Source organism: Molothrus aeneus, unplaced genomic scaffold (assembly GCF_037042795.1).
Source record: "Molothrus aeneus isolate 106 unplaced genomic scaffold, BPBGC_Maene_1.0 scaffold_34, whole genome shotgun sequence".
Taxonomy (NCBI): domain Eukaryota; kingdom Metazoa; phylum Chordata; class Aves; order Passeriformes; family Icteridae; genus Molothrus; species Molothrus aeneus.
In genome coordinates this window covers 1,838,999-1,849,448 of record NW_027099005.1, presented here as the reverse complement: position 1 = coordinate 1,849,448, position 10,450 = coordinate 1,838,999, and the positions used below count along the sequence as shown (strand labels likewise).

Genomic DNA, 10,450 nt, shown 5'->3' with positions numbered 1-10,450 from the left:
ACACTGAAGGCAGTGTCAGCATCAGCTTCAAAGTCCTTTGGTTTACACCATGTCAGTAAACTACCAAGAGCATAATCAGAAGCTTGAACATTTTTCCTTTTCAATAAAGCCTTCCACGTGGACAAAACAGCCTTTTCCTCATTTAATAAATTATTTCCCATTATTTTTCCCAGTCACTTACCTCGAATCAGACGTCTGAATTAGGTCCGGTCCTCCGCAGCGTCCTTGCTGCCTTCACTTGTTTTTAGGGTACCTTTCAACTTTTTCTCTTTTTTGTCTTTCCTTTTTTGCAGTCCTGTTGCAATCATGGCAGGGCCACCAGATGTCGATATGGAGCACGACACAGCACAAAGTACCACGACTCCATCAGAAGGGTGCAAGAGAGATTTATTATAGCAACGTGTTGCTGTTATACTCTTTCAAGATATTTACATTTACTTAACAGACACATTCACTGCCCATTGGTCATAAGAAAGAAACAAAGTTCTCAGTAGGTGAACAAGGAGCCATGTCACTCTGTGAGCCAACTAAAGTCCCTATCTTCTAACTCTCTCTCTTTCTCCATGGTGTCATGGTGATAGCCTTGGTACCTTCCTCCAGAGAGATACGGGGCTTTCCTGATCTTCAGGAAGCCTTCGCTGGCTCACAAGAACAGCACAAACATATGTTTCCTACAATGAGAGAGATGAAGGAGGAGGTGAGGAAGATCAGTTTGGCACCAGTGCAGGTTACAGGCCCCAAAGTCAGAGCCCAACATCCCCCAGCTAGAGAGAGAGGGTACACCCAATGAGCCAACCTGTAGTTCTTCCTGTGTGACCATGGGGAAGACATGGGAAGGTGGGATGGGAAATCCACTTCTCTCCTGGCAGCACGGGTGCATCAGCTCAAGGAGGGAAACACTAACTGAGGGAGTTCCACTAAAGTGAAGGCAGTCCCAACCTGCCATGACCGAGCTGCCAGGTGTGATCTGTCAGATCCCCTTGAAGGAACCTCTACCATGTATGCCCAGGAAAGAAATAATAACCAGGGCTAGGGGGGTCCTGCCTCCAGCCACGGAGAGGCACAGCAAAACCGGATTTTCTGGATGGTGTGGATCCAATGGCCTGGCACATCAGAGCCACAAAAATACAACGCCTTAGTTGATACTGGTGTGCAGTGTACCTTAATGCCCTCGGGACATGGGGGGGCAGAACCTGTTTCCATTGCTGGGGTGACGGGGGGATCACAGCAATTGACCCTGTTGGGAGCTGAGCTGAGCCTGACTGGGAAGGAGTGGCAGAAACATCCTATTGTGGCTGGCCCAGAGGCCCCGTGTATTCTGGGCATAGACTTCTTCCAGAATGGCTTCACAAACACCCCAAGGGACTCGGGTGGCCTTTTGGAATAGCTGCGGTAGAGGTAGAGAACATTAATCAGTTGAACACCTTGCCTGGACTATCAGAAAACTCATCTGCAGTAGGACTCGTGAGGGTGGAAGAGCAACGAGTACCAATTGTCACCTCGACAGTACACCACTGGCAGTGTTGAACAAATTGAGAAGCTGTGATCTGTGGCAGGCTCCGAGCCTGCTAGGGCTCCGTGGAGGGAAGAGGCTAAAGATAGGAAAATGCCAAGTCATGGTGAAATAGCAACGAATTGAGATGCCGTGATCCCAATCCACAGAATGATCCGTGAGCTGGAGAGCCAAGGGGTGCTCAGCAAAACCCACTCACCCTTCAACAGCCCCATCTGGCCTGTGCACAATCTGACAGAGAATGGAGATTCACTGTGGACTATCGTGGCTTGAATGAAGTGACTCCACCGCTGAGTGCTGCTGTGCCGGACATGCTGGAACTCCAGTACGAGCTGGAGTCCAAGGCAGCAAAGTGCTTTGCCACTATAGACATTGCTAATGCGTTTTTCTCCATTCTACTGGCAGCAGAATGCAGGCCTCAGTTTGCTTTCACCTGGAGGGGCGTGCAGTACACCTGGAACTGACTGCCCCAGGGGTGGAAGCACAGCCCCACCATCTGCCATGGACTGATCCAGGCTGCGCTGGAAAAGGGTGAGGCTCCAGAACACCTGCAGTACATCGAGGACATCATTGTGTGGGGGAACACGGCAATGGAAGTGTTTGAGAAAGGAGACAGGATCATCCAGATTCTGCTGGAAGCTGGCTTCACCATCAAGAAGAGCAAAGTCAAAGGACCCGCCCGAGAGATCCAGCTTCTGGGAGTGAAGTGGCAAGATGGATGGCGTCAGATTCCCACTGAGGTCATCAGTAAGATCACAACAATGTCTCCACCGACCAGCAAGAAGGAAACACAAGCTTTCTTAGCCATAGGTTTTTGGAGAATGCACATTCCTGAGTACAGCCAGATTGTGAGCCCTCTCCACCTGGTCACCCAAAAAAAGAACGAGTTCCACTGGGGCCCTGAACAGCAACCAGCCTTTGCTCAGATCAAGCAGGAGATCGCTCATGCAGTAGCCCTTGGAACAGTCAGGACAGGAGCAGAGGTGAAGAACGTGCTCTACTCTGCAGCCAGGAACAATGGCTTGTCCTGGAGCCTTTGGCAGAAGGTGCCTGGGGAGACTCAAGGCCGATCACTGGGATTCTGGAGCCGAAGTTACAGAGGATCCAAAGCCAACTACACTCCCACTGAGAAGGAAATCTTGGCTGCCTATGAAGGAGTTCAAGGGACCTCGGAGGTGATTGGCACAGAAGCACAACTCCTCCTGGCACCCCGACTACCAGTGCTGGGGCGGATGTTTAAAAGAAAGGTTCTCTGTACCCACCACACCACTGACACCACATGGGGCAAATGGATTGCTCTGATCACACATTGTGCCTGTATTGGAAACCTGAATCGCCTTGGGATTTTGGAGATAAATACAAACTGGCTGGAAGGTGAAAACTTTGGTCTCACTGACAAAGAGGAGCAGGTACAAGTGACACGGGCTGAGGAAGCTCCACCGTACAACCAACTACCAGCAGAGCAAACATGCTACGCTCTTTTCACTGACGGTTCCTGTAGCATTGTAGGGATGAACTAGAAATGGAAAGCAGCTGTATGGAGCCCCACATGACAGATTGCACAAGCTATCAAAGGAGAAGGTGGATCAAGTCAATTTACTGAACTCAAAGCCATTCAGATGGCCCTGGACATTGCTGAAAGAGAGAAGGGGCCAAAACGATACCTTTTATATCGATTCAAGGATGGTAGCCAATGATCTGTGAGGTTGGCTGGAAAGGTGGAAAAAGGCCAATTGGCAGCATAGAGGAAAATCAATCTGGGCTGCTGATGAATGGAAAGACATTGCTTCTTGGTTGGAGAAGCTACCTGTGAAAGTCTGCCATTGAGATGCCCATGTCCCCAAGAGTCGGGCTAGTGAGGAACACCAAAACAACGAGCGGGTAGGTCAGGCTGCACAGACAGAGGTGCCAAAGATAGACTTAGATTGGCAACATACGGGGGAGTTGTTCCCAGCTCAACGGGCCCATGATGCCTCAGGCCATCAGCGCAGAGATGCCACCTGTAAGTGGGCACGAGACCGAGGGGTGGATCTAACCATGGACAGTATTTCTCAGGTTATCCATGACTGTGAGACGTGTGCTGCCATCAAGCAGGCCAAGCGAGTGAAGCCCCTGTGGTACGGTGGGCGGTGGTCCAAGTACAAGTATGGGGAGGCCTGGCAGATTGACTCCATCACACTGCCCCAGACACGCCAGGGCAAGCGCTACGTGCTGACCATGGTGGAAGCCACCACGGGATGGCTGGAGACCGACCCTGTGCCTCACACCACTGCCCAGAACACCATCCTGGGCCTGGAAAAGCAAGCCCTGTGGAGACGTGGTTTGGGAGGATCTTCATCCACTCGTCCCAGGTGTCCATGGGGTTGGGTTTCTTACCTACATACGGGCAGTCGTTTGGTGACAGGGGGACTCCCACCAGGCATGTTAAGAGCGGACCATCTACGCTTCCAATGGCCATGCAAAGATTGTCTTGCTTTAATGATTTTGCCAAAGTGACCCAGGTGTTTTGTTTTGGCTGAGGGACGATCCAGCCGGTGGTCACTTGGATACAGATGAGGGTGCTGATAAAGACGATGACAACGATGGCACTGGTACTGCTGTGGGGTGCCCTGGAGGGTGTGACAGAAAGAATCATACTTCTTCTTTCCCACTGGGTAGTTTTCACTTGTGTACGGTAAAAACACACATTAGTTGTCTTCTTTTAAGACATTCTTAAATATTTTTAAGTTCCCCCTATAGTTCTTCCCAACTCCGCCCAATCATGCCCTTCTCTTTTTTAAGGGAAGTTTGAGGGAGGGAAAAAGGAGCAGTTTCAAGAGGGGAAAGAGGGAGGGGGTAGGGATAAAGGGTCACTGGTAGAGGGATGGTGGAAAAGGCAGGGGTGTGTCTGCATTTGAGATTGAGAATCCACCAGGGTCCTGTATCTGTAGAAACACAAGCATATCCTCTCCCCCACATAATGAGAGGGTATGGCCCTTCAATAATTTTAGATTCATGATTCTGGTCAAGTACTGGAGGTCTTTCTTTGAGGTGTGTGTACATGTTGTTATGAAAGTGCCTTAAGACAGGGGGGTTTGGTTCTTTTTGAGAGCAATTCATGCAATTCAAAGCATAAAGTACTTTGCACAGTCTGTCTTGTATAGAGAGAGCCGGGGGCTATGTACAAATCACAAACGGGATGGGGCTGTTGTGGAACATGCCTTGAGCTGTTTTATTTTCCAGCATCAGTCTCATTACATGGTTATGAGAATGGGAAGATGCCAGCAGCTCGTGTCCTCGGCAGAAGACAAAGAACTCAATGTTACAACTTACTCTAAAAGTTTTTTGACCAATCCCACAAAGCAAAAGCATATTGACAGTAGTTCTATCCAACCATGATAAGCACAGGTACCTTTGGTTAAAACAATGCTTGCTTATTTTGAATACAATACCTGCTTGTAAGCCTTAAAACACAATGCACAGAGCTCCATTATTAAGCTTCAAACTTCCTAATATCTTGCTAGAAAAACTTTTCTGTAGCTTAGAGAGTTTTTCTAGACAAGCGTTAATACACAGACCATTGTTCTATTTGTCCTTGCTTTTCTACTTTTTAAATAATTTTTCTGCTGACCAATCTCAGGGCTACTGCTTAGCTCTAATCACAGTCCTGATGTCTCTGAGGCCTGCCTTTTGCAGCTTTCCCAAAACCCCTCTGATTTTGTGGATTCCCACACTGAACACAAGTTCAGCTATTTTAAATGAAATGCTCACTGATGTAGATGGTATTAGACATGGCACACTGCAAAATAGAACTGCTATAGATTTTTTGCTGTTAGCACATGGGCACAGGTGTGAGGATTTTGAAGGAATGTGTTGTATGAATCTCTCTGGCCAGTCTACATCCATTCACAGGAAACTCAAACGACTACAAGACAACATGAAGAAATTGACTCTGAATGATTGGGGCTTGGATGAAGGGTTTGAGGGATGGGGAAGAACTGGATGATTGAAAGATACCTTAAAGGAAGCTTTGTTATTACTAGTAGTTATTATTATATTGCTTTGAGCTATTCCATGCATAGTGATATTGGTGACCCACTTGATAGAAAATACAGTGAAAAGGGTTTGGCTGGTGCAAGAAGAAGAAGGGGGAGTTGTAGCAATGTATCTGAACAACTTAGGCCACACTGTGCCCCAGCCACATTTCTTATAGTTATTCTTATCAGAGCTCTTTGGAATTCACCAAGGTTACTAAGACATAAACTGTGCTAAATGAAGAAAGAAAATGCTGAGAAACAGAATACCAAGAGCACAAGAACTAGATAACAGAGGGCTGTGAACCACCTGGACTGTAACCAATCACATACCCAGAGAAGTGAGTGCAGAACACAAGGACAAGAGAGAGGCACCAATGAAGAGATGCGTGATCAGTGTATGAAGTAGAGTTAGAATGCATAAATAAGTGCATAATGTAAACAATCAATGGCTTCAGTGTTTTGGTTTGTTCTATGTTTGTTCGGTTTGTTCTATGTTTGTTCGATTTTCCCCCCGTTGTTCGAGTTGATGGTCTTGCCCAGTTCCCAGTTTCTGTCAATCCTCCAACCCCGCCCCAGTTACTATAGTTACCGAATGTATCATTTCACTCTCCACCCCTGGCTGCCTGCCTGTCACTCGGCATCCCTGCCTCTTTTTCCAGAATCTTCTGGTCAGGGTGTCGGGTGATTGGTTCAGGGGCCAGGGCCCCTCCCACAACTGTGTTCAATTGGTTTCGCTGTTATGCCAATCCCCAATGTATCCTTCCCTCCCCTCCTCTGATTTGTCAACCTTCACCCCTACCAGTCCCTTTATAATCCGAGGCTTTCCCTACCTCGGGTCTATCTCGGTCTCTTCTCCCTGACTCTTCCACTCCTCACCCAATAAACCCTCCTACCCCGAAGAACCAGAGAGTCGCCTCTTCCTTCTCTCCTGTGGCATTGGAGTATCTCTGCGGTCAACGTCCGCAAGGCACAACATCGCCTTAGGCACACAACCCGACTTCGAGTTGGGGAAGTGCCCCACTGGCTGGAGGTGGGCTGGACATTTCCTAGCCTGGGCGTTCTCATTTCTACCGGCCTCACCGCTCCACTTCAGCTTAATCATATTGGTTAGTTGTATGGGAGTCCTGTTTTCCCACCAAGGGGGCCTGGGAAGGAGGGATGGTTCTTTTCCATAAAAAGGAAAGCACGGAGGCAGGAGCAGGAGACAAGTGACCCTTGCAGGCCTGGGGCCTCATGGCCTCCTTGTCCCTGCTCAGCAGCCTGGCAGGGGCCGCCCCATGCTCCTGCCCTTGGCATTGCACATCCCCACATGCCAGTGCCCATCCCGGCAAGAGCCCTGAGCAAGGAGGGAGGGACAGGATCTGCCTGGCCAGGCCCTGGGGCTCAGGCCTTGGCCCTTGGCATTCCTCAAACACATCCAGCTTTGCTCAGCACCAGAGACACCTTGGCCTTGTTTGTCCCCAGCTGTCATCACTGCCTCCAGTGTTCTGCTCTAACTGGAACCTGGGGACACTTTCCCAGTCATGTCCCTCACTGGGGCACATTAAAACTTCAAGAAACTTCAGTGTTTCAATTTAACTTTGAGTTCTTGATAAGTGTTTTGAAGACACTCTCAGGGACTGAGTCTGATGTAAACAACACCAAATCCCCAAGAGGCTCATTAAAGTCCTTGTGCTGTGTCTGTGCTGCTGAGCTTTAAAGGAACAGCTCTTCCAGGGCCAGCTCCTCTCCCAGCCCAGCAGGGCTGAGGGCTCTGCCTGCAGGCACTGAGGGGACAGGAGCCAGGCAGAGACAGGCTGAAGGCAATCAGGATTGGGAAGACATTGAGCTGAGACTTCACCTGGGGAAAGATCTTCACAGCCCTGTGCATGGTGAGTGTGTGGGTGCAGGGCAATGTCCCCTGTGCTCCTGGAGGGATCTCCTGAAGCCAGCAGACCCCAGAGCCTGGGGGATGTGTCAGGAGGACTCTCCCAGTTTCTCTGTGGCACAGGAGGAGCAAGAGGAGGAGGAGGAGGGGGAGGATGTGCTGCAGAGCAGGGCTGCCCTGGGCACCGTCAGAGGGACAGGGCAGAACGGCTCCTGCTGCCAGGGACGGCTGCAGGGGCTGAAGCTGGGGCTGCAGCCAGGGCTGCCCAGGGCTGTCCTGCAGAGCAGCTCCTGCAGCCCTCAGGGCTCTTGGCCAGCCCAGGGCATGTGCCACCTGCCAGGGGCAGCTCTCAGCCTGCCTGGCAGCTCCCCATGGACGCTGCAGGGGAGAAGTTCCAGGTGCAAGGAGCCGCCCCCATCAGGGCAGATTCCTCCTGCTCTGGAGATGGTGCTGCATGGCCAGGGCTGCTCTCAGCTTTCTCCTAAAGGGAAGGGAAAGGGGCTGTCAGCTTTGGCTGTGTCCCTGAGCCTCCTGCACTGTCAGCCTGGGCATCAGCAGATGGGCCTCAGATCTCCCTCAGAAAGTGCCTCCTCAGCCTCCTCTCCCTACAGACAGCAGCAGCAGCACATTGGCTTGCAGCATCTCTGTTTGTCTGGCCTGCCCTTAAGGCCCTGCTGCCAGGGAGATGCCCCTGGGCAGTGCCCTGTGCTGGGAGGGGTCTGCAGGGCAGAGCTGAGCCCCCAGGGCTGGGCTGGGCTCTGGCAGCGCTGGCAGGGACAAGGCTTGGGTAGCGAGAAACAGCTCCCAGCAGGCACAACTCCAGGCAGCAGCCGGCCAGACCAACCCTTGGTATTCCATCTTGTCCAGCTGCACAGGGAAAGAGAGAAGAGCTGGAGAGCTTGATTTTGGAACTGGAGTCTTCAAAAAGGCCACGTTTCTTTTTAAATGCAGTTTTAAATTTGTACATCCTGTACTAGAGGAAGGTGAAATAAGCAAAGGGCACCTTTGTGGGACCAGCAGGCCTGACTGCAGTGGGGCACGGGGAGCCCTGTTTTCCCTCTGGGCTCCCGGCTCCCCAGTATTCAGCCTGAGAGCATTGCTCAGGACAGGACTTCTGTCCGTTCTAAAAAAAACAGAGTTACTTAGCTGTCCAAACCTACACTCAAACAAAACAAAACAAAACAAAACAAAACAAAACAAAACAAAACAAAACAAAACAAAAAAAAAAGGTAAATGAAATTTTCCCAATAAAGAGAAGCAATTTTGATTGCTTGTGTAATAAAATAGCATAGGATTGACTCAAGGTACTCAAGGTACTTTGACCAAATTGTCAATGTTGTCTTTGAACAGCTCACAATGTCCAGAATGAAGAAATGTCCAACAGCAGCTCCATCAGGCACTTCCTCCTGCTGGCATTGGCAGACACGCGGCAGCTGCAGCTCCTGCACTTCTGCCTCTTGCTGGGCATCTCCCTGGCTGCCCTCCTGGGCAACGGCCTCATCATCAGCGCCATAGCCTGCGGCCACCACCTGCACACGCCCATGTTCTTCTTCCTGCTCAACCTGGCCCTCAGCGACCTGGGCATGATCTGCACCACTGTCCCCAAAGCCATGCACAATTCCCTCTGGGACACCAGGAACATCTCCTACTCAGGATGTGCTGCACAGGTATTTTTCTTTGCCTTTTTCATTGCAGCAGAATTTGCATTTCTCACAGTCATGTGCTACGACCGCTACGTGTCCATCTGCAAACCCCTGCACTACGGGACCCTCCTGGGCAGCAGAGCTTGTGCCCACATGGCAGCAGCTGCCTGGGCCAGTGCCTTTCTCAATGCTCTGCTGCACACAGCCAATGCATTTTCCCTGCCCCTGTGCCATGGCAATGCGCTGGGCCAGTTCTTCTGTGAAATCCCCCAGATCCTCAAGCTCTCCTGCTCACACTCCAGCTTAAGGGAAGTTGGGCTTCTTGTCGTCACTTTCTGTTTAGGTTTTAGTTGTTTTGTGTTCATGGTTTTCTCCTATGTGCAGATCTTCAGGGCTGTGCTCAGGATCCCCTCTGAGCAGGGACGGCACAAAGCCTTTTCCACCTGCCTCCCTCACCTGGCCGTGCTCTCCCTGTTCCTCAGCACTGACACATTTGCTCACCTGAAGCCCCCCTCCATCTCCTCCCCATCCCTGGATCTGACAGTGTCAATTCTGTACTCGGTGGTGCCTCCAGCCCTGAACCCCCTCATTTACAGCCTGAGGAACCAGCAGCTCAAGGAATCTCTCAGGAAAGCTGTGACTGGATGCTTTTCAGCCTTTTCATTGTCCCATAAGAGCCCGCACAGTGCTTTGCATTGGGAGCCACAAAGGAGCTGGAAACACACCCCTGGTTTGGCTCCTGCTGTTTCTCAGCACTCTCTCTCCATCAAGGGGCTGTAAGTCGGTCAAATCCTGGGAAAGGACAGCAAGCCAGAGACCCAAATTAACCAAACAGATATTCCAGACTGTATGATACTGGTTCTGGTATAAAAGCTAAGGCAGGAGGAAGAATAGGGGGCATTTTCAATTTACAGTGTTTGCCTTCTTGATCAACAACTCCACCTGCTGAAGTTCTGCTTCCTGGGAAGTGGCTGAACATCACTTGCTGACAGAAGAAGAGAATAAAATTATTGGGGTTTTTCCTTATTGCTGGTGCATGTAAAATCTTCCCCTTTTGCTCTAGAAAACTGCCTTATCTCAGTCTACGATTTGTGTCCCATAATATTTTCTCTCCCCTGTCCAGCCAATGAGGGGAGTGCTAGAGTGGCTTGGTAGGCACATGGACTCCAGCAGAGGTAACCCACCAGAAGAAGCCACAGAAGGCCTGCTTTCCTCTGTCAGCAGCTCTCAGTGCATATCATGAGAGGCCAAGTCTGCCCTTAAGTATATTTTAATTTTTTTTCTGCTTCTGATTCTGTTACTTTAAAAGAAATGCTCTTATCCACCCCCTTCAACTTAATTATCCCTGCTGCTTGTGTGACCCAGAGAAATTGTGTAAGAAGGGAGTCTCACATTGTATTAGGGTGAAATA

The 10,450-nt window shown here is 50.2% G+C and overlaps 1 protein-coding gene across 1 annotated transcript; it reads left to right on the top strand.

Annotated features, from left to right (window-relative positions):
* Nucleotides 1-8,769: 8,769 nt before the first annotated feature.
* Nucleotides 8,770-9,819, top strand: LOC136570447 (olfactory receptor 14J1-like). The gene has a single exon (XM_066570917.1). The coding sequence runs from the start codon at nt 8,770-8,772 to the stop codon at nt 9,817-9,819; it is 1,050 nt and encodes a 349-aa protein (XP_066427014.1).
* Nucleotides 9,820-10,450: the final 631 nt, after the last annotated feature.